The sequence below is a fragment of the Erigeron canadensis genome, chromosome 7, assembly GCF_010389155.1.
Source record: "Erigeron canadensis isolate Cc75 chromosome 7, C_canadensis_v1, whole genome shotgun sequence".
In the NCBI taxonomy this organism is placed as follows: Eukaryota; Viridiplantae; Streptophyta; class Magnoliopsida; order Asterales; family Asteraceae; genus Erigeron; species Erigeron canadensis.
The window spans coordinates 8,074,221-8,098,969 of record NC_057767.1 but is presented as its reverse complement, the minus strand read 5'-3'; the positions used below and the strand labels follow the sequence as shown (position 1 = coordinate 8,098,969).

The following is a 24,749-nucleotide window of genomic DNA, read 5'->3' as shown; positions in this document are numbered from 1 at the left end:
AGATAAATGTAACCCTTAGAATCTTAGATGGGAGGATTAGTGTAATTACCCATTGGCAATGTGCTTGGGTTCCCATCCAGCAATTTTACTTGCATCAAAAAGTGCTTTTCTCCACAATTCAGCTTTGGTGACGTTCTTCGCCTCTTTTTTGGCAAATGCTTCTTCGAAATTCCTTAGTTGTCGAACTTGTGAAGGATCCACGTCATAGAATATGGGCATAACGATTAGCCCAATCTCAATCCTGCATCTCATAATATATGCAAGCTCATCCAAACACCACGAAGAATTTGCATAGTTTTTGGAGAATACTATAACAGCAATATGTGATTCTTCGATACCCTTGAACAAAGATGGACCTATGGAATTACCACGGGGAAGTGCTTCATCATCCTTGTAAACACGTATTAGTCGTTCTACAAGAGTAGAGTAGAGATGATCTACAAAGGTTTTGCGGGTATCTTCTCCTCAAACTAAGAAATACATCATATTTCCATGACTGGGAAGAAGAGGCTGGAGCAGAGTTAGAGGATGATGAGGATGTCATTGATCGACGTATTTAATCACACGCGGTGGATTCTACTTTGTATTGATTTCTTTCAACTCTAAATGAAAATGAAAAATGCAGCAAGTAACAAATATCATCATCGAATTCAGAGGTTATCATGAATGAATAGCTGGCAAAATGGGCGGGGCGGGCAGGTTTAGGCAACGGGTCAATACGGTTCGGGTCGAAACGGGATCAAGTCAAAATGGGTATTTTTAAAAGGGGTCAATACGGTTCGGGATCAGGCTCTGGCCCCTGACCCTCATCCCTTAGGGATCATAATAAATTCATATAAACGTGCACTCCGCACCACCATACTTATATGATGTATTATTATGACTAAAATTACTAATTAACCCAATTACACTAAAATATCCAACATCTTTCTCCTTTTTTGCAGGAAAATCACATGATTGAAGCCATAGAATATTCTGGTGATTCATCACGCTTATGTAAGATTATTTCAAACATGAAGAAACTAAGGTTGCTTAGCATTATTCACAAACAGTTTTACCTTTATGATGATGATGGGTATGCAGAAGGGTCATATTCTCTGTCAAATGAGTTGAGATATTTTTATTGGAAATGGTATTCTACAAAAAGTCCATTCCCAGACAGTTTCCAACCAACAAATCTTGTTGTTCTAAAATTGGAATGCAACTTACAAAAGAACTTTGGAATGGTTACAAGGTAATTCAATTGTTTTTACAATTTACATATAACTGCAGGAGATCGAAGACATATACGAGTATATTGTAGGGAACATTACATATTCCAGTGATCTTCACTTTCAAAATAAGTCTTGCATGTAATTAAGATAATGTCTGACCAAAAGTTCACATTAGTTATATGTATGAATTAGTCTTGACATTTCTTGCAATCTTTCCACAATACTGAAAATTTTAATTTGTGTGTATAATTTTATTCCTTAGCATCTGCCACATTTGAAAGTGTTTGAACTCTCGCATATGGAGAATCTGCTCAGCACACCAGATTTTGATGGACTCCCGTGTCTTCAAAAGCTGAAACTTATGTATTGTCGCGAGTTAAAAGAAATTCACCCATCACTAGGAAATCACGGAAACCTTGAATATGTAACTGTATCATGTTGTTCCAAGCTTAGAGTCTTTCCAACGATTGTCCGGATGGAAAAAACTCATTATGATTGGAATAGAGTATTGTGACAATATTCGTGAGTTCCCAGAAATCCAAGCAAACATGGGAAGCTTGGTAAGGTTGTCTTTAAACAGGGAAAGAGGTGGGGAATTTGAAGAGGTGCCCCCTAGGTTGTTGACACGTATTCTTCAAAAGTCACATCTTGGTTGCTTACAAGAGTTGGATCTCCGTGATATTGGTTTGAGAGAGGGACAAATTCCATCTGATATTGGTGAGTTATCCAACTTAGAAGTGCTTGATCTTAGCCGGAATGATTTTTCACGATTAGGTTTCAGCCTCTCGCAACTTGCTAGACTCAAACTCCTCTGCTTGAGCTGCTGCAAAAGACTTGTAGAATTGCCTGAACTCCCATCAAATATAGAGGTTCTTAAAGCAGACTGGTGTGACTCGCTTACAACCATTGGAGATTTTTACAAAAGCTGTGACGGGTTATATGATGTCTTCCTTGTGTATGGGAGTATTAAAACTGGTGGCGTCAGATTGCTAAAATTCATGCTTCAGGTGAGTATGGCTCATTCGGTGTTTTTGAATCTATGTTAAACTTAATGATATGCCACATTCTAGACTATATGGTGGGGTGAAACCTACAGCGCGGTTTCATTTTCATTTGGCTACTCCTACAGATGTAGTGGGTTTGGATTTGCACTTGTTCCTAAACTTGCTCCAATGGAAACACTAACAGATTCTCGTCATGATTTTTCCTGTTATAAGCCTACCTTGCGGATTGCAGATGACTCAGTATCTGCTTTAATAATTTCCTTAGAAAGGTGAATCAAATTTGATGAACGAGATTTATTCTCTCATATTGGTTTTGTATACATTTTATGCCAAGTTTTATATTTTTCGCCAAGAAACTTATTATTTTTCACATGAAAGGAAACAAAAAAGGACAACATCTCGCTCAAAAGCTTTTCTTTTTATTTATTTATTATTATATCTTTTTTTATTATGGGATTTTTGTATAAATTCATGAATAACAATTTGAGTATGATGTGTATTAACAGTGAACAAGACATTCATATACCTTTTTTTGAACAGAGTAGACATTCATATACTACTGAAGGCTCGATCTCGGGTGTGTCTTATTTCCAATTGTCACCAAAAGTGTATTTTCAATGCTTAAAACCTCCAAATAATTCATATTACTATATATATGCTATAACTTTTGCAGTCATATTTGATAAAATAATGATAAAAATTAAAGGAATTTAAATAGGTTTTGGACAAAGAGGTTTTAGATCAGCTCAACATAGATTTCCAGTTCACCAAGGAAAATGAATACGTGTTGCACCAAATGCCCTGCTTTTTGGGTTCGAATTAAGGAAATTCAAATAATGTCTATGTTCTTTGTTGATACTCATTGTATGCATGAATTGCATTTTTGAGTCTACAGTTTCATTTCCTTGATTGTTAAAAGTAAAGTAAAGTACTCCCAATGCCGTTTTCCACGGGTTTTGGGTCCCAATACCGTCTTTGACGGTGTATGGGAGAGGTTGAGATGTAGACAGCCTTACCCCTGCCAAAGGTAGAGAGGCCGCTTCCAGGTTCTACCAAAGGTAGAAAAGGACCTCCAGCCTTGCTGGGCATGAGGATCGAACCCATGATCTCTGTCTCCAAAGGCAAGGGCTCCAACCACTGATCCAACCCAGTTGGTTTTCCTTGATTGTTCTTTAGCTGAAAATGTCTGAAGCATGTTTTCTAGTCTTGTTAACAAATATATTAGAGGTGGCATAATGGGTGGGTTGGGTAACAAGTCAGATTCAAGTGGTAGTTAGTGTGTGTCATCCGTTTGTACACTTGTGTTGACTCACAAACATTTTCACTTTTTACTAGAAATATTGATAATTTTCAACATATCTTTGAACAAAACTATCTAATTACGAGAACTAGACTAATGCTTGAATAAATAGATCAGTTCAATGAATGCAGATGCAATCATGTGTGGGCGGCTTCAAGAAGGGTTGTTGATCAGTTAGAAATGTAAGTAAGGTAGGTTTTGTAGGTCAAGCCTAAACCAACACTTGATGATATGAGAACTTCAGAAAAATATCGCACCGTACCTGTCACTAACCTAACTCCCACCTTTATCAGTGGCAAAATGGGCAGTTAGGTAATGGGTGCCTGCAAATGTAACCAGTTTATATTTAGTCAAGGTTGAATGTCTGATTGCTCACATTGTATTGTTGCCTGCAAACTCTTGAAGATCGATACTAAGGTTGCACTAGTTTCATCTCTAGTTGTGATTATTATTCGGCCCCCACTTCCAAACCATTTAGATTATCCAGCTAATGCCTGTAGTTGGCCTAAATAATCGACATCATCAAGTATTACCGAGACTTCACTGTCACATAACCTGCTCTTTTTTATGCGTTTTCCTTGTTGAACATTCTGCACTTCTACTTCTCTTTACAAAAGAGTTGACAGAAAAATTTGGGTTGCAAGGTTTCTACGTTTCTCATGAATATTGGCACCGCCAACCCAATTTCCAACTGTGATATCGAATCTTGCAAACGAGCCCTGATTACAAAAAGCTCTTTGTTATCATCTGATGAATCTAAAGGAAACAATATATCTTTAATGACTTCTGATTCATGCATTAATAGTAATTAACTTTCCCCAATACTCGGGCCATGGACCTCTTACTATTTACCTTTTCTCTCTGCGCTTTTTCAGTTTTTGCATACTATGAACAAGTTTTTTTTTATGATTATCTAATTTCTTCAAAAATATCGTGAACTATATATAATAGAGAACTACTTCATTGCGTTCCTTAACACGTACACTCAATAAATGTGTTGTATCATAGCTTTAAAAAAAAAAAAAAAAGAAGCCAAAACACACCATGCTAATCTAGAAAAAAGAATATTTCGAAGGTAAAGCCAACTTTAATACAAAAATTGGGTTTATGTGATAACAATCACATGGGGTACTTACACTGATGGTCCCTGTTCGATTTTCGCTTCCTCTTTAAACTGCAAGTTTTTAACCTGATAGCTAAAAACGAGTTCGAGCCAATACTTAAAATGAAAAGCATACTGTTGGTTCAACTGATACCATGTAAAATAATGAAATAGAAATATTAGTTGATGGCCTAATCAAAAATTTAAGTTTACGTTGGACTACTTGCAAACAATAGAATTCAATAATAACATGATTTGTAAATTCCCGGTACTTGCATATTATTTATGTACACATATAAGCCAACTTAAAAAGATATAGAAGAGATTCAGTTAAAACCTCATAAGCTCTAGTTTGGCTCAATATTAGTTTCAAGCATGGTCATTGAGTTTAAACTGGGATCAAACTTGTCTTGGGCAAGTTCAATTAAACTCGGTTGCTTGATAGAAGCTCGAATCATCCATAATCCTAGTGATTGGTTGGTAAACAATTCAGTGTCGTGACTGCGTTCTTGTTTTCCATTGGTAATGTGATAACGCTATGGCTTTTAAGTAACTTTAGTTAATGTCAACCCCATTATGGTTTCTGTTGTTTAATCATTTTGAGAACAGTACTAATGAAAGTTGATATAGAGTTGAAAAAATTTTTGTTGTCTATCACTACTTTTTTCTGTTCATCCAATAGATTCAATCCTCATGCTTAGCATGTTTCAGTACTTGAAACACCGGCCAATTCATGTTTAAATCGAAGAGTACTTCTGATGCTTCCTTAGTTTTAACATCAGAACTGTAGCCAAAATTTAGCGAGATTTCAAAGGCTCTATGCAAGTATTCCAATAAGGCACTAAAATAAGAAAGAAAATTCATCATTCATGATGATAAGAATAAATTGTAAAAATGAGAAAATAAAATACATTTGTCCTATATAATAAAACTAGGTCCAACACAGTTGCAGACCCTCAACGACGGCCCTATGCAAACCCTCAACAACAGTCCTGGTGTCATATCTGACAGCTTTTAGGACAAACTATTATCACCACCAATTAAATTCAAAATTTAATATAAGTCCAGGCAAGATTTTGTTACGTTATAACAATGTTACTACAGTCCAATGGCGAACCAGCCATGTTTACAACGTAAATCAGCAACTAGCACAAGGAGGACAAAATTTTAGACTTCAAAAAATTTATAATTTGAACAGTGTCAATATTTGATTCTTGATTGCTGATTTGTTAGACTATCAAGAGAACAATGTCAATAAACAGAAGAGTTCGTATTTCTACACTACAACCACACGGTCTCTGGAAGAAACAAAGTAATGTTGAACTCCTGAAAGGTTGATCACCATTAACTGCACCAATTATCCCCTTGTGCCACCAAGTGAACCATAAGTCATGCTAAGTGAAGCTTGTAAAAAAAATACTCACGAAACCAAACGAGCCTGATTGGCATCAAGCTGAACTCCAAGATGGAAAATACCCAAAAAGGGTGTTTCCACAAGGTTGATAGATTTGCTGACTATACCTAGTTGAACCTAGCTAGGATAACCAGGGGTGCAACCATTGTCCTTCCAGGAGATCATTTTCCTATGATCTCGACCCCTGTAAGTTCTTGCTACAAGACTTCCATTAACAGGTTTGCACAAACCAACATCAACAACAGAAGTAGTCTTTCCCTTTTCAGAAGACGAAGCTTCACCAGTCAGATAGAAGTCAAATAGCATTGCAAGGCAACATACTTGATGCCCCAACACAAGATTCTCTTCTTCCCAAGGTATCATTTTGATTACTTGGATATTTACCTAAATGATGCACACAAACGGATTACCGAGAGTCCAAAATAAGACGTGTATATACAGAAACCCAGAAGAAATATACCAAGACTGAAGATTAACTAGAGGTTGAAACTTTAATCTATTAAGTTATGAACCCGATTCAGGTTATATTTAATTTCTTATGGGTAGAATGGATGTCACTAGAAAACTAGCTAATAGGTAAAATCTTGGTTTTAAAAAGCTCGTCTTAGGCTCGCTTAAGCCCAAGGCAACCTAAGGCTCAGCTGTTGTCGCTTTGGGTCAAAAGCCATGCGCTTTTTGTACAATCAGTTGTTTTGCTCATGAGTTTTTGGCATAAAACTTGAATACCAGATTGTTTTGTTACATAAAGGTGTTTTTGCTACTTAAAAGGTGTTTTATATGTATATATGAAAGTGTTTTAGTATTTTATGTGTTATAACTTGTAAATACTATATAAATTATGTATAAAATTTCTTGCAAAAGTGCGCGCCTCTCGTACGAAAAGCCCACCGCTTTTGCGCTTTGCGCTTTACATTTTGGAAATGGACCATGTCGCTTTTGTGCGCCTATCGCCTTTTAAAACCAAGGGTAAAATGTATATAAAAGCATATATAGCTAAAAAGGAAATCAGTAAAATAGATTAAAGACGCCAAAAGTTGCCCACAATGTACTTCTGATGGATACAACCTACTTATTCTTAATAATTAATTGACACACATAACTAGTAAAAACAAACTAAATGATATTGGTTTTGAATTAACACAACCGATTAACACCCTTGCGAAAATCTACCCGTTAGACCTATTGCAAGACTATTTTGCCACTTCTAAGTTTCACCAACCACATATGTTTATTCTCAGTTCTAAGATAAAACTCCTCTTATTCTCAATATAGGATCTGCTTTAAAATTTAAAGTGGGTATAGGGAATTGTTTTGACAATCATACATTGCTTATACAACAATTAACAAATTACATTTTAGCCAATCTTGGAAAAAAGGGTAGTTTAGGAACATCTAAAAGACTAAAATACTTTGAAATACTACAGTCTGTAGAGAAATTTCAAATAATCAAGTATTTATTTATAATTGGCTCTCATCTGACAATGGCCTAAGATTGAGCTGGAAATTATCATTCAAATTATTTCATTATCCATGACCTACTTTTTGTAAAACGTTAAGATAACTCTGACATAATGCACTAAGACACAACAAAAAACCTTAATAGCTTACCTCTGCCTCCATCGCTCGCAGTTCATTGAACCACTCGTAAGCCTCGGTCCCTGACTCAGTTTCTGCAGTAGCGGCTCTAAAAAGATTTAAGGTAAACAGTGGCGGCCTGAGGGGATACTCCATGCTGACTGTGACCTGCCATAACAAAAACTTCAAGTATGAATCGGGTGATTACATCTTACAAAGTTAAGATGTCTGTTTTTTCTTTGGTTAACATAAATATCTGGCCCCCTTTGCAAGCAACTAATCCCAGGGCGACCACCTGCTTTGCAGGTAGCCCGGAGTTGTTGCTGGTGAACCTCCAGCCACAAGGGGGAAAGCCAAACAGGTTGGCATACACAAAATGTAGTTCTAGTGCATTAAAGAATAAAATCCCCAAAAAATCTCTTTCTTTATGAACCCCATAAATTACTTTTTCATTTAGTACTAGAAAACTATTGACATAAACATAATATAACTTTTGTAAATCATATACAACAGTTTACACACTTATCAATTATTGATAAAAATCTATAATAAAAAGTTTTTCAGCTCAACCTGACAGCCCAATTGTACCTGTATAGAACATGCTCGTTTGAACTGTTACCCACCCCCCTTGACCAGCACATTTTCCCATCAGTAAGCCTACTAAACAACATAACATCATTCATATACCTTGGCTTCTAATTTCATGTAGCCATCACCATTGATGACCTTTCTGGCTAGAAGAAGACGGTATTCTCGGACCCCACACGCAATCCATGAGTTATCAATTAGCTTTACATTCTCAGTGCCAGTTAGTACATCAGTCTCCTCAATTTGGCTTGGTTCATCCACCTCGCTTTCATATAATACCATCAAATCCAAATCTTCATCAGTCTTTCTAAAACTTGGTGATTTGGTTGATTTTCCCTTGCTCATTGGAGAAGACACGGATTTAGTAATGAAAGCAAGACGTTTAGAGTGCTCCATGCCAGATATCTTTAAGGGTGTTAGTGTAATTTCGTTCACAACAGTAGCAGATGGATTTAAAGATGGAAGCTCCCCATCTTCCCTGGCATTCTCTAACCCTGTCTTTGCAATATCGGGTTCACCAACCATCTCGATTTCCCGTGGGGCTTGAATTTGTTCTTCAATGGAAGCAGCAGGCTTTGATGAGGAGATAAATGTCCAACTTTGCAAACTACACAGACGGGCATGTGAAAACCACGGTACCGTTTGACAAGCCAAAGAAGGCCATTTTAGCTTTGTTAGCGAGTCAATCTGTCGCCTGTAAGTCAACCAAAGATTTCCAAGTTTTCAATAGGCATACCTACTGAAACAAAATAACTCATAGTAAATGCTAGGATAATCAATAAAACCATGATACTCATAACTTCCATAGTTTTAACAAATAAACAAGTGAAAACTCGGTCAAACTACATTGTGACTGATATCTGCTATAATAGGTCTTCATAGACATTTGACCTAGATCCGTTCAAGTCTAAACATATAGTGCAGTGACTCACGCAAGGGCCAGCTGAGCCTTCTTTCTAGCCCGAATTCTTTGCACAACCGTCTGGACCCGGTTCTGTTGGCGGTATAACGATAACCCAGAAACTATTGTAGATTGTTTTGTGGCTTCGCCGTTCGTTAATTCACTGCCGGTTGCAAGGAGCGGTGAGACCTCTGGTAAAAAGTCAATTCCAGCTAAATGTTGGGCCCATTTATATGGACGTGAAGATCTTCTTTCATCAAATATAGGGCCATCACCACTCCATAGCTTAGCTGACTGTGATAAATCGGGAACAATAAATTTGATAAGAATCCCAAAAATGGAACAATGTTACTAGTGGTGCCAATTTTGACCGAATTACTAATGAATGGGTTGATTAGGGAAGTCTTTAATTCCAGATGAACCAAATGGGTTAGATAAGAAAAAGAGAAATATTGGACGTCACCCTATCCGAACCATTTCAACATATGCTAAAAGATAACTCATTTTAACCCGTTACTCAACCTGCCCATCTTGCTACCCACCATGTTTTACTGAATATGTGCCAACAGAATATGTAGAAAATTAATAACCTGGTGAGGAAGCTCAAGTCCTGGGTCATTTGGGAAGAGATTACATAAGATATTACTCTCCGGACCGTCATTCGATCCTTCAAAATCAACACAAACAACATTCAATTTCAGCAAATACTCAAATTTCAGTACAACAAGCTTTCTAGACTTTGGATCGGAAGCCTCGTCATCATGTATTTGGAGGTGGAGTCTAAGTGGGTGCAATTGATATATTCCTGATTGATCGAGACTTTCTTTGCCTTGGACTTTCTTTGGACGCTTTCTCCTTCTTTGACCATCATCTTCCTCATCAACCACATCATCTTCTAACTTGGAATTCTCTGTACTAGCAGCAGATATGCCTGCCACCACAAAAATGCATCATTGTCTTTTTTTTTTCCAAACACACTAAAATACCATTTTAGCATTTTAAAGATACCATGGGGTAAGAAAAGTATAACTTGTAACGAACCATCATTAAAAGGATATGTCAGTTATGTGGCATCAAAACTCATGATTGCTATGTTCTTCTTAGACAGTATATCACCACTTTAGGGGTGTCACGGGGTACAAAATATACAGGAGGCTTTATTTTTGGAAAAAAAAAATTACCCACCATTACGAGGATACAAAAGCATAATAAAAGTAACACTTGTGTAAGAAAGATGAGATTGATATGTTGTAAGTAGTAACCAACTTACTGCTATCCTTATTGGCCTGTTGGCGGGCAAAAGTATAAGCATCCTTCATGCTACCCTCAATCTCGAGATCAATACTCTCACCAAACGCTTCTTTATGACCCAGCATTTGTGAGTATATAACATAGAGTGGCGGTGGAAGCAACTCTGCCAACTGATGCTGCTTTAATTTCTTCGTGTGAAGAATTCCCAGTTGGTTTTGCACCGGCAGTGATGCTTTCTTGAGTGATTTAAGATGAGAAGGAAGACTTGATAAAAACTTCTTCCTGTTTGCAATTGTGTCCTGAAGGACTTTCTTTTGCTCTTCCATTTCTGCATGAAGTTTCGACAATTCTTTGCGCTGCCAAATCATAAGAGTAAAAACAGAAATATGAGATAATGAGAATAACCAAAGTACAATCGGAATATGATCATGTAAAATATACAATATGATGAAAAGGAAACTTCTTTCATAGGTATTAGAACGGAGATTGAACATTAATAATCACAATATACCTGAAATAGCTCAAAATTGAGCCTCTTAAGCATCAGATTGTGGGATTTATCATTTGACAGCACGGAGTTTTTAATTTCTACTGGGGCCTCTTTGAAAAAAACTTCCTCGGATACAAGTTCGATATCTGGATACTTGGACTTAAAGTCTTTGCAAGCCTTAATTGCTTTCAAATAATGATTCTTCTCATACATAAGATTGTGAAGCTGCAATGTCGTGAAGTCAACAGGTGCTTTTGCATGTTCCGTCTCTGCTTTTACAAGATCTTCTTCAAGCAATATGGAACGATTTGCCTGCAACAAAAGGATGAAAAAAAAAAAGTGAGGACACCAAGAGGTTATGACAGTTTAACAGTTTACAATGACTAAGTAACTATACATGATTGTGTATATTCGAGAAATCAATCAAATATAATTTAACCTTGTCAAATAAGCAAAGCATACAACCATGCAGACTTTACTTCTATCCAAACAAACACAAAAACGAAAAACTGTTTATCGCATGTATCGAAATGCAATAAGCAAACAATCTAAACCGTTTCGACGAGTCAAAACTACAGAACACTACCCATAGAAACTAATCAATCCATGAAGATTAACATATGCGTATGATTTTGCCATCTTAATTTTTGTATTATCATTATCATCAATATAACATGTCTACCAACATTTTTCCGTGCTTATGTGTAGAAGGACGTGGCACAAGTTACACTGCTTGTCTCATAAAGAAAAATAGTAAAAAATAAAATTGAGAGTATGACTACTTCCAAAGAAAATACAATCGTATAACGAGTATTTCATAACAAATATATTTCAAAAAGAAAATTCCTAATTAAACTTTACTGGTTCAACTCAACATTTTTTTTTAATCTTTTACCATAGCAACGTTAACCGGTAAACGTATTGATCGAAAATATTATTCTACAATATGTTTAAACATGTAATGTATGAAAACGCAATAATCAGATACACTAAGCACCTGCCGAAAACCATACCTACCTAATTAACAGTTAAGGTTTCAAGAGGTATACTAAAACTAAAAGGCTATAGTAGATATTTGATAGGGATATATTATCCTATCTATTTCTATACTTCTATATCTATACTATCTATATCTATACTACTATATATACCACTATATAAAGCATCAACCCCTCCCCTTTTTTTCCCAAATTACAACTTTAAACTACCCAAAATACCCTCTTCTTTATTCACTAATTTAAACATCTTTATCTTAAATACTTATAATACCCTAATTTAAAACATAAACCTCTCAACCCTTAAAATAACTACACTACCACCTTTAACATCAATTAGTTTAAAACTCATCACCATTGCCGCCCCCACCACCCATCACCGCCACCGCTTCCGACACCACCACTGTCGCCACCCATCGCCGCCACCACTGCTGCCACAGCCGCCGCCACCGATATCACCATCATAGCTGCATTGCGCGGGCATCTGGCTTGTGTATATAAACCCTAACTCAAATATATCACATAATATATATATATATATATACATATAATTAAAATAGATGAATATAATGTAATATAATTACCTTGCGAAGATTAAAAAAGTTGTATATTGTAAAATTTTGATAGGTGTATATTATCCTATATAAACCCTAACTCAAATATCTTATATATACATATATATTATATGTATAAAATATATATATATATATATAGATGGAATATAATGTAATGAATTACCTTGCGGAGATTAGGTGTATATTATCCTATATGTAAACCCTAACTCAAATATCTTATATATATGTATAAGATATATATATATATACGGATGAATATAATGTAATGAAATACCTTGCGGAGATTAACAAAGTTAAGAAGCATCTGAGTACAGAGTTCGGGGAGTTGAGATTTGGAATTAGTTGATGAGGAGGAGGATTGATTTTGTTTTTTGATGGAAAGGATTTGAGAAATGATGTGTTGAGCAGAAGAAGAAGTGGAATCGAGTAAATCATAAGCAGATGTGTCGATTTTTCGATCTGGTAATATCTCGCCTGGTTCCCCCATATTCAAGTCCATCTCCCTCGCTTGTTTTGGATTTTGGTTGTGCTGCTGCTGGCTGCCGGCTAGATACGTATAGGTATGTTTTGGCAAAAAAAAAACTGGAGCCGGGCTGTGAGTTGGGCTGGTACTAGTTCTTTGACCTTTTGTTAAAAAAATTTATTTTTTTATAAATTTTTAGATTGGGATTTTAATTTTTACATCTGTTATATCATATTTATAAGCTGTATTTTTAGGTGACAACAACATCGTAGAATTTTGTTTTAGGGGGAGAGGAGTGGTCGATGACATGGCAAACAGCATGGCATGCCGGCGAGGGAACACCAGCGCCAACCTGACAGCATGCCAGCGGCATGGAGTCCAACGGCATTAAAGCCCTGCGAGGGATGGACGAATGGAACGTTGAAGAGGAGCGTGGGGGAGCGGAGTGGGGTGGGGTCCAGCCTATTTTGACCGTTGAACATGATTAAAAAAAAAAAAAAAATTCCCCTACCTATTTATCTATAAATACACCTCTTTTTTAACTACAAAAATCACCAAACAAAACCATATCTTCACACTTTCACCCAAAAAAACACCACACTACCAAAAAATGGATTTCGTTTCCTCATCTTCTTCATTTTGTGTTCCACCGAAGTTAGACGATTCCTCTACGGGGAGTACTTTTCAGTTTTTTAATCAAGTGTACGCCGAGCTTGAAGATACCGGCACCTCTTCTGACACTCGTAGGTATATTGATCGAGACCGAGAAGAAGCTCACGTGATACTAATGTGTGACTACTTCGTTGAAGACTCAAAGTTTGACGAACCATTTTTTCGTCATCGTGTTCGCATAAGCAAGAGGTTGTTTTTAAAAATTGTTGGTGATATTGAAGCTAACTTTAGTTACTTTCAAGAGGGGTACGACGCACGGGGTAAAAACAGTTGCAGCGCTCTTCAAAAGTGCACATCGGCGATCAAGCAACTGTCTACGGGTAAACCTTCAGACGCGTATGACGAGTATTTATGTATGGCTGCTAGAACGGGATGTGAGACCATGGAGTACTTTTGTGATGCGTTCGTCAATTTGTATCAAAAGGAGTTCTTACGTAGGCCGACATCTCATGACGTTGCTCTCATCACACAAGCTCATGAAGAAAGACACCACATTCCAGGAATGCTTGGTAGTCTTGATTGTACACACATCGAAAGGGGGATGTGCCCTAGACACTTAAAAGGGCAATACATGAGGGGTGATCACAAGGTACCTACTATTATGATTGAATGTGTTGCTTCTTATGACTTGTGGATTTGGCATTCGTTTTTCGAATCTGCTGGATCGAACAACGACGTCAATGTTTTGCAGCAGTCGTCGTTGTTTCTAAACGAGCGTAATGGATCCGCGCCAGACAGTTCATTTAGCGTAAATGGACATGATTACAAGCGCGGTTACTACCTTACCGATGGAATCTATCCTAGGTGGGTTGCGTTTGTTAAAGCTTATCCTCATCTAGTGGAACAAGATGAAAAGAAATTTAAAAGAATACAAGAGGCTGCAAGAAAGGATGTTGAGCGAGCGTTTGGTGTTCTCAAGGGAAAATGGAAGATCTTGGACCGTCCCCTTCGGCTATGGACAAAGGAGAAGATCAAAAAAGTCGTCGATGCGTGTACTATACTACACAACATGATCATCAAAGACAACGGGCAGACAATATCACCGGTTTATATTATGGATCCACCGGTGCCAAGAGTTTATAACCCGGAAGCAAACCGGGAAATAATGGACGAGAACGTGCATCATCGACTCCGATATGATCTCACGGCGCATGTATCGGCTTTAGACTTATCATTCCTTGACGATCCAGCGATGCAGCCACCTTCAGCTGCGAGTTTGATTTAGTTGTCTTCGTTATCATGTAGATTTTTAGTTTCGGTTTATGTTGTTATGTACTTTTTAATTCATGTTTATGTAATGTTTAGTTTAATTTTAATGAAATGTTTTAAGTTTTTATTAAAAAAGAAAAAGTTTGTTTAAATTAAATGAAAAAGAAAAAAAAATTTTGGGAGGGATGGGAAAGTCATGAATGACATTAAAAATGATTGGGGAGGGATGGTTGGGAGGGTTGAAAAGGAAAATTGAGTTGAAGGTATTTGATTGGTGGAATTTGGGAGGCATGACTCCTCTCCCCCTTAAATCGAGTTATTTGTAATTAAGTTATGTGTCAACATTATTGATTATATTACTTAGGCCGAATTTAATTGTGAGCCTAAGATACACGAATTTGTGGTTTGGCCCAACCCATCTCTAAGCCTAACATGTTAGATTGTACGTTTCAAGTTGATGACTTGATGGTTTCGTTACAACTCTTTAAGATGTATATTAACTTGGTACCGTAATTGAATGATTGATGTATTGATGAGTATTGATACATCTATATATCTCTAACTTGTTTATGTTCTTGTTTGATTCCATTGTTCGTCTTGTAAACATGTCAAACAGATTCATGGAGGATTCCTCACTCCATGTGTTCGTGCAAATCCGATATTCGGTACGGAACACATTCTTACAGTTATATTGCAAAGGATTTTGTTAAACGCAAAGGGCTTTAGTTAATGTGCATTACATAGTTGTGCGTTACATAGTTGTGCAATCAATTTAAAATTCACGATACAAGCTTTTGATTTGGAAGGTATAAAATTTTTATGTGTTCAGACTTAAAACATTTTCCATTTGTTAAAGTTTGAACCATTAATATTTCAACCGACCAACCTAACATATCTTATCTACCAATATAACATAGACCATTAAATAAACTTAAATTTTTAATTACAATCCTTAGATTAAAATAATAATGTTATTTTCAATTCTTTTATTGAGAAAACACGTCATTTGTTTTTCTATTTCATATAACTAACTTTTATTTAGAACTAGGTAATTCGAAAGCCCTGCGTTGCGGGGCTGTAGTTATCGTTTTTCACGTTTTGTTATTTAAATGCAGTACCACAATTCCACAAATACAATATTGTAAATGTGTTTACTTCCAAATTAATAATTGCGTAAAACATAATGTTTAAAGAAACCTTCTAAAGAAGAAATAAAACGCAAATATGTTTATTTAAGGGCAATAACACAACACATTCAAAAGTTATCAACTCCATCTAAGACCATTGTTGGTGCATTTTAGGCATTACGGTTAATATAAACGTCTCCGTTGTTTTGATAATGAGTAACAATACATATAATGTTTGTAAAATGATATAAAAGCAAATTTAGGCATACATTGTAACACCCCAACTAAGGCGGAACAATGAGATGTACAGAAAGTCGAGTATTCAAAACAAAGGATTATAAATAACATTCACCATAACTTTATCTGATAAAAAGAATTTACAGTGTACAAACATATGAACCAACTTCCAAGTACAAATGCGTCCACCATACTTGGATATTAAGTCCACGAACCAAATAACAAGCACATGAAATAATAAACTACAATGATCAAGGCGGATTCCATTGCCTATCACAAGGTTTGATCTTTCACTCCAAAGTGCAATGCAAATAATCTTGAAGCATATAAATCCTCAATGCTTATGCTTATTTCCTGAAAAGCATGAAGAAAAAGTGTCAACTAAACGTATTTGGTGAGTGCATAGGTTTTTATATAAATCTTGGTACCTGCCCATTTTAACACTTAGAAAGTATATTATTGGTACATTTCAAAATACTCAAACCATACGACCGACAAAAATTCTCATCTCCAAATATCAGTTTTTCAAAATACCATAATGTCATTTCAAGACTTGGAAAAATCCATAGTAAATTACAAAGTTCTCGTTTGTCAAAATCATCATGAGAAAAGTATATATAAATCGATTAATCATATATCAAACCAAATCATTCGGTTATCAATATTTCAATATCTCCAATTTCAACAATTTTCAAGATTTCATATAGGATCCAATACCCAAACCGTATCTTCAAATCATAACTTCCAAACATAATAGTATCAATTTCATTTAACCATAAGGGCATAATTCAATATCAACTTCATTTAGCCACAAGGGCATAAATCAAGTAAATTCTAATAAGTAAATGCTTGAGCCACTACTACTACCATTTTATCAAGTCTAACAATATATACATAATTCATTTCATAGCACAAGTTGTCAATCAAGTGCCGTATTAATAATAATAGGGTCGTCCCATGGAGACGGCCATTTAAATTTAAGGTAGCTAGAGCAGCACTATGGTCGGACTGGAAGCGAGGGTCGTCACAAAGGCAACCAACCTTCCACCATTACACTTATGGGTGGGTGGACGAAACCTAGTTGCGCAACTCTTTAACTACAGGCCTCCACTTTCAGAATAAATAGTAGTGTACCGAAGAAAACGGGTTGACAGAACTCAAGCTCATCACAAAACATTTATCACATTGAACATACGAGACAATTTCATTTCATAATCATATTATCAAAAATCATTTCATATATATGTATATAAAAGCAATTTCATTTATATATCATGCATGCTTTTCACCCCGATAGTTAAACACATAAAATAGCTTGAACCTTGATATGCCACGCATTACATTCATATATCCAAAATGGGTACTTCCCACCTATAGCTTCCTTGATCACATATTCCTTATGCTCCTCATTCGTATTTCAAAGCCAAGACTATCCCTACGATAGGACTAACATACATAAGTTCCTATCTTAAGCCATCACTAAGAAATGTCATTTTCATTATGTTGTTATCCATTTTGGAATCCAAGTGTATTGCTAATATTCGCAACATTTTGGTTGTGGAGATTGATGGCGTAAAGGTTACTTTCATTATTTACATAGTTATAAGTTGTTAGAATTTCGGTAACTTGGCTTCATTTGTGGTTTCGGTTGGCATCTTAGGTTAATGCCATATTAAGTTATATTATCCTTATTCCTCATTTGATGTGTAACCGATTTTAGCTCAAATTTGCATTTGTGATATCAATATATAGTTTGGTTAACTTAATTGCTTATGTTTATCTCACTTTAGTATCGTTGTTTTATTTTGATTACACTTGTCTTCAACTCACATATTCTCGATTTGTCTTATGATTATTTGGTTTATGAAATTCGTTTAAGTTTTATGGGCCATTATCAATTGGGCCTAAAATGTGATGGGTTTTTAGATGTTTTGGGCTTACATTAGTTGTTGGGCTTTACCTTATTTTGGGTTATGTGTTTAATGGGTAATATTGGTTATTGGGCCAAGTGGGCCTACTGATTTATATTCCTTATGGGTTCATTAGTTGGGCCGGGCTAGCCCATTAACTCCTTAGTGCATCTTTTAGCCCATTACACTAACGATTTGCTTCTTTCAAAATTTTCTGTTTTAACTTCACATTTTTATGAAATGTTGGCTACTATTTTGGGGTCAAGACGAATTATTTGGACCTTCATGATTTTTACATATCGACTTATATGTATCTAGTATTTTTGTAAATTTTTGGTGAATTTTTAGATAATGTTTGGTGTCCTTAAAAATTATCCAAACATAAACTTTCCCGAATGGGCACTGCTTGTGACATCAGAAGTTTTATAAAAGTTTTTGAGGTTTTGATGGTTGGAAAAATCCCATGATTTTATTTTAAGTTCACAACACATTGAAATTACTTTCCACCAAGTATGAACTCCTGGAACCTTATGTATTAGAAGATAAAAATTGTTAAAGTTTATAAAATATTCATACCAAATTACAGTTATGAACAGTTTCAGTAGAAAAATCATATCCTTCGTTTGGTTCAGTATTTTTGAGTAATTTCAGTTGGTGGTTATTCTAAACTCGTTCCTCTACAACTTTTATTTTGAAAGTTTTGCTTGAAAATGCCCTCACATGCCTAGTTTACCCATTACAAGGCAGAAGATTAATTCTGTCAAATTGTTCTTGATTATATCAACTCACCAATAGGCTTTCTTGCTTAATTTACACTTTATTTCACCTCTAACATGTTTGATACTCCTTTTCCTATGATTTTAACACCAAATACACAGATTTCTTATCAAATTCAAAGTCATCATTCATCCATCTCATATCCCAAATCAAAATAAGCCTAAACTAATGCAAATCTTATCATGGATACACTAAATCCATTATTATCTCTTGCATTCATAATTATTTCTTCTAGATCAATCTTTTAAATATGCATGCATGTGAAGATCTATGTGTTTTTAGTGATAAAAATGAAAGATAAAGAGAGTGATAATCAAAAGATTACAAGTTATCAACCTTTGAAGACCAAAACAAGGAGATTAAGAGTGTTGTTGGGTCTTGTTCTTGATGGCTGCCCAAGAGTTGTTTGTTGGCTGTAGCAAGCTTGAAAAGAAGGGAATATGAGCTACAAAATGAAGAAAAATATGAAGAACAAACAAAGGAACAAGTTGGGTACCCTCTGATGATCAATAATCAAAAGAAGTGAGGAGATAGGGGCTGTTTGCTGCCCTTTTTGCTGCTGCCGATCAGCCACCTTAGAGGGCTGATTTTGAGACTCCAAGGCCTCCCAAGAGCTCCATCCTTGATCTACCTTTAACCCTTATCTAGTTGATGACCCATACATGTTGTTATTATGTTTTGTTAGTAAGATTTGAGGGTGTTTTTCACCCATTTTTCTGCCAAGAAAGAAAGAAAAGGAGGAGAGAGTTTGAGAGCATGTGTGTGTTCTAGTGTGTAAGAAATGGCTGGAAAATTGGTATTCCCTAGCCATAATCACGTGAGAGAGAGTGAGCGGAGAGCTAGAAAGCTTGTTTATTGGCTAGAGGGAGTGGTGTTTGCATGCCCATTGGTTAGTAAAAGGTTGGTGGTGTGGATTTTGAATGTTGTAATGTATTTGGATGCATAAATGACTAGATTCAATATACATGTATATGTGTATGTATATGTGAGTATAAGACATGGAGGAGAGTGTAAGAATAAGTGGGTTAGTTGTATGTTGATTGGTGGATTTTATAAGAGTTTATATTTATAATAAGTTTATGTTGTATGCATATCTTTTAATTGGAAGACTTATTCAAATTTGCAATATATTTATGTACTTATTATTATTATTATTCAAGCTTACTATTATGTACATAATAGTTTATAAGTCTATTTTCAAGATGGTCATTATATTTTTGTGCTCAAATATACTTTAATTAGCTTTGTGTTTGAATTGTTGGACATTTATAGGGATTTTTGGTTGTTATCACAACTTGTGAGTCTTGTATAATTATTTATGTAACTCAACTTCTCGAAATAAAATTTTTGGTTCATTGACATTTCACCAAGTTTGATTAGAACTAATTTATAGCTTGAGATCGTATTGAATGATTATAGTTATTGTTTATGGCATTTCACTGTACTAGGGGGAAATTATCGCTATGCTTTGAATGTATGGATAAGGACCTAGATAAGTCCAAGTAAATTATTCTAATTGGAGATTGAGGGTTGTTACATACATACGCTATTTCTGAACCTAAAACGATGAAAACGTCAAGTTGGAGTTTAAAGTAGCACTTCGCCGTAATCTGCCTGGCACGGCTCTTGTTGACCTGGACGGCTGCTGTGCACGGCTCCAATGCCCTGTAACGGCCGTCCTCTTTCTGTCCTTTTTACATATTTTCTCCAGGGCTTCGTTACACACTTTCGTGACTCCAAACTTGTTCCATAACCTTATATTGATGTTCTAAGATGTTTGGATTTGGAAAATTTAAAAAATAACAACTTTCGATTTTCGTCAAATCTGAGGCCGAAAATTTTTTTAAGTATCATGGAGCACGACTCTTGTTCTGAGCACGGCTCTTTCTGGAACAAAGGTCGTGCTCTTTCTGGAACAAAGGTCCACTCGTTACATATGTTCATGACCTAAAACTTGTTCCTAAGTCTTATTTTATCATTCTAAGGTGGTTGCAAGTGTCAAATTACAATCTAAACACTTTGTTTTTTCACCAAAGTTGGAGGCCAATTTTTTTCTAAGTGTTAGTCAAAATTGGTTGAATGGTCAAAATCAGTAAAGATCTTATATAAATCAGATTTTATTTCAAATGATAGTGGGTTCCTTTCTCATTTCCATAATACTTCTTGTGACTCAACCATTCCCCAAACATCCTTCCTTGGTAAGCATCTATCTATCTTTCTCCATTTATCTTTTTAAGTTAAACTTTGCTTAGGAAAGTTCTTGTTGTAGTCGAGACAACTTGGGAAGAAAATATGGCTTTTTGTGATGTTCCAGGTGTGGCACGGCTCTTGTTTGATGCACGGCTCTTGTGCCCTGGAGGGCGACCTCAGTTAAGAGTCGTCCGGGTCAAACGGTCACAAAACATTTTTTAGCTATAAATTGAAGACTTGGTGACTTTGGCAACTCACCTCTTGCATCTACTACTCCTGGAAAAAGACATATTCATATCTCTTATCTCATATCAAACATAAATTTAGCAAGAGTGATATAAATGTAGTGAGGAAATATTTGTAATACTGATTATCCTACAATTGTGTGTTTTATCATACTAGTGAGTGTGATGATGGGTTGAAGTTCTAGTAGTTAGGATTTCAATTTCATAGATATCTCTAGTGGTTAGAGATTGTGTATTCATCTCTTGAAGTGCCAAGAGTTGGATGTATTCTAGTGGTTAGAATACTTGGCGTAATTTCGGATTCTCTACCGGGTTTGGAGAGACTAGTGCTACAAACTCTCGATTCGTTGATCGGGGAGTGGATTACGGCGAATTCGTTAACATTTGCCCGAACCACTATATATCGTGGTGTCTCTTGATTTGGTGATATCTTCTTACTCTAACTTTTCATTTCAATCTTATTTGTTATATAATTGTCGTTGTAATTATATCTTGGACAAACTAAGGATTGAATAATTGTTTCACAAATTAATTTTCAAAAAGAAGTTAAATAATTGGTATAATCTATTCACACCCCCCCCCCCCTTCTAGATTACACTTACAATTGGTATCATAGCACGTTGCTCTAATTTTTGCAAAAATCGTAATTTTTCAAAAATTTTGAGTTTGAATCCATGGACAACAAAAGTGATAACTATAATGAGGGTTGCTCAATGCAAAGACCTCCTCTCCTTGAGGCGGAAGGTTTTTGTTATTGGAAACAAGATTTGAAACCTATGTTTGTGCAAAAGACATTGATCTATGGGATATAATTATCTCCGGGGATTATGAACCAAAGGAATGGTCGGTGACGAATAAGGTTTGGGTTAAGGTTGAGAAGAAAGATTGGAAACCCGAACATAAAAAGGATATTGCCAAAAATTATGAGGCTAAATTAATGTTATACAATGCTTTGCCACGTAAAGAATACGAAAGAGATTTTATGTGTAAAAGTGCTAAGAAAGCATGGAAAACCCTAGTTGTCACCCACCAAGGAAATGCACAAGTTATTGAAAACAAAATTGAACTACTTGTTGCACAATATGAACAATTTACAATTGGGGAGGATGGAAAAATAGATGTAGGATATTCAAGATTTAATACTATTTGCACAAGTTTGAAGCTCTAGGTACATCTTACACTAGCAAGCAATATGTTCGAAAATTCCTATGAGCACTTCCGGCAAAATGGAGACCCAAAGTGACCGCCATTGATGAAGCCAAAGATTTTAAAAAATTGACCTTGGATGAAGTTGTGGGAAATCTCAAGGTTCATGAAGTAATATTGGAAAAAGATAAAGAGATTAGTCGATTAAAGAAAGAAAAATTCAAGTCCATTGCTCTCAAAGCAAAACATATTCACTCATCAAGTGATATTGGAAATGATGAAGAAGAAATGGATGAAGATGAAGAATTAGCTTGTATGGTGAGAAATTTCAAAAGAATTTTTCGAAGAAATGGGAAGTTTGTAAGACCACTTCAAAATGACTCAAGAAAATCTCCACAAGACTTGAAGAAAAGAAATCCTAGAAAGTGTTTCAATTGTGGTGACCCAAATCACTTGGTGAATGAATGCACAAAAAAAAGAAATGAAAGGGCTTATGTGGGAGGTGCATGGGAAGATGAAGAAAAAGAATCTCAAGAAAAGTGTCTAATGGCTCTTGGAAGTTTGGAGAGTTTTAGTGATGATCTTCCGGAAACCATCAATGGAGCATGGATTGATAGTGAAGATGAAGACTCCACCATGTGCTTCGTTGGACAAGACGAAGATGAGGTACATTCCAAAATGTGATTACTCTATTGAAAAATCTTGAACATGATTATGAAAAACTTGCCATTTGAAGTACTAAAATTAGCAAGAAAAACAAATACTAAAATCAGAAAATGAAGCCTTACTTAAAGAATTAGAAGAACAAAAATTTTTAGTAGCTCTTGTTATGCAAGAAAACAATGAATTTAGAACTAAAAAAAGTCATTATGATAAATGTGTTCTTTTGAAATCTAAAGTAAAAGAATTATAAAAGGATGTGTGTTTTAAAGTGTTGGATAAAGGAACTAAAATGCTTGATCAAATGCTAGATTCTATTCATGGGAGACCGGAAAAGGCAGGAATCGGGTATGATAGCTTTGGGTCAACTAGTGAAATCAAACCCACCATTTTTGTTAAAGCAAAAGAGAAAAATGTAATTGAGGGTCGTTGTGACAACATTCATGTGCAACAACCACCAATTGCAAAGACCTTGACAAAGTCTACTAATCAATATCAAGTTCCATATAATTATCAACTTGACTATAAAGCACCTTTGAAGGTTGAAAAGCCCCATATAGTTCGAAAGTTCTATAAACCAAGAAACAAGTTTTTAAATGAATATACTAGAAGGAATTATTACATGATGACAAGAGGTAAAGAATTTCAAAAGAATGTTAACTATTTTCAACATAACAAAGCTTATCATAGATACTCAACTCACAAGAAAGTTGTAAAGAAATGGGTAAAGATAGGTATGTTTAATGCTAACAATCCCGGACCCATGAAACATTGGGTACCAAGAGTTTGAGTGTCATTATGATATGTAGGAATGCAATAAAGGAGTGATTGAAAAAGATGATTGGATCACCGATAGTGGATGCTCAAAACACATGACCGGTGACCGGGAAGTATTCACTACATATGCCAAATGCGACGGAGGTGATGTTGTATTTGGAAGTGATGTCAAAGGAAAAATAATTGGTAAAGGTAACATCGCACACGAAAAATTTGTGTTTGAAAAAGTCGCTCATGTGAAAAATCTTGCATTTAACTTGCTAAGTGTTGGTAAATTACGTGATAAAGGCCTAAAAGTTCTATTTGATGAATCACATGCGGAAATAATTAAAAACGGTGAAGTAATTATTAGATGTGAACATAAACAAGGCTATATACATGCAAACTAATTGACTATAAGAAACTTGATTTGTGTTTAGCTACCATACATGGTATGTCTACTTTGTGGCATAGGAGATTAGGACATGCTAACATGCGCCAACTTCAAAAATTGTCTTCTATGGATTGTGTGAGGGATCTCCCTAAATTGAAATTTGATTGTCATTTTTGTGATGCAGGTAAAGTAGGTAAACAAGTTAAGGCAAGTCACAAGCCTAAAAATATCATATCAACCGAAAGATGTTTAGAACTTATACATATGGATTTGTTTGGTCCATCATCAATTCAAAGTTATGGAGGAAATTTTTACACTTTGGTAATTGTCGATGACTATTCTAGATTTACTTGGACATTCTTTTTAAGACATAAAAATGAAGCATTTGAACAATTTAAAATATTTAGAAGAAAAATTCAAAATAAACTAGGTTTTACAATTGTGTCAATAAGAACCGACCATGGAAGGGAATTTGATAATGAAGCTCAATTTGGGGCATTTTGTGACAAACATGGTGTAACTCATAATTTTTCGGCTCTTCGCATGCCCCTATC

The 24,749-nt window shown here is 35.5% G+C and overlaps 4 protein-coding genes across 4 annotated transcripts; 2 read left to right on the top strand and 2 right to left on the bottom strand.

Annotated features, from left to right (window-relative positions):
* Positions 1–45: 45 nt before the first annotated feature.
* Positions 46–544, bottom strand: LOC122608901 (disease resistance-like protein DSC2). Its single transcript, XM_043781973.1, has 2 exons — positions 482–544; positions 46–390 (listed from the first exon to the last, which is right to left on the bottom strand). Exons 1-2 carry the CDS (start codon positions 542–544, stop codon positions 46–48), a joined length of 408 nt encoding a protein of 135 aa, XP_043637908.1.
* Positions 545–1,007: 463 nt separating this feature from the next.
* LOC122606448 (TMV resistance protein N-like) lies at positions 1,008–2,485 on the top strand. Its single transcript, XM_043779306.1, has 2 exons — positions 1,008–1,234; positions 1,477–2,485. Exon 2 carries the CDS (start codon positions 1,706–1,708, stop codon positions 2,258–2,260), a length of 555 nt encoding a protein of 184 aa, XP_043635241.1. The 5' UTR covers positions 1,008–1,234; positions 1,477–1,705; the 3' UTR covers positions 2,261–2,485.
* A 3,194-nt stretch (positions 2,486–5,679) lies between these two features.
* On the bottom strand, positions 5,680–12,958 carry LOC122607487 (THO complex subunit 5B-like). Its single transcript, XM_043780464.1, has 8 exons — positions 12,684–12,958; positions 10,861–11,151; positions 10,369–10,705; positions 9,689–10,029; positions 9,130–9,392; positions 8,297–8,891; positions 7,643–7,777; positions 5,680–6,418 (listed from the first exon to the last, which is right to left on the bottom strand). Exons 1-8 carry the CDS (start codon positions 12,906–12,908, stop codon positions 6,152–6,154), a joined length of 2,454 nt encoding a protein of 817 aa, XP_043636399.1. The 5' UTR covers positions 12,909–12,958; the 3' UTR covers positions 5,680–6,151.
* Positions 12,959–13,482: 524 nt separating this feature from the next.
* On the top strand, positions 13,483–14,769 carry LOC122608900 (protein ALP1-like). The gene has a single exon (XM_043781972.1). It carries the CDS (start codon positions 13,483–13,485, stop codon positions 14,767–14,769), a length of 1,287 nt encoding a protein of 428 aa, XP_043637907.1.
* The last annotated feature ends 9,980 nt before the right edge of the window (positions 14,770–24,749 follow it).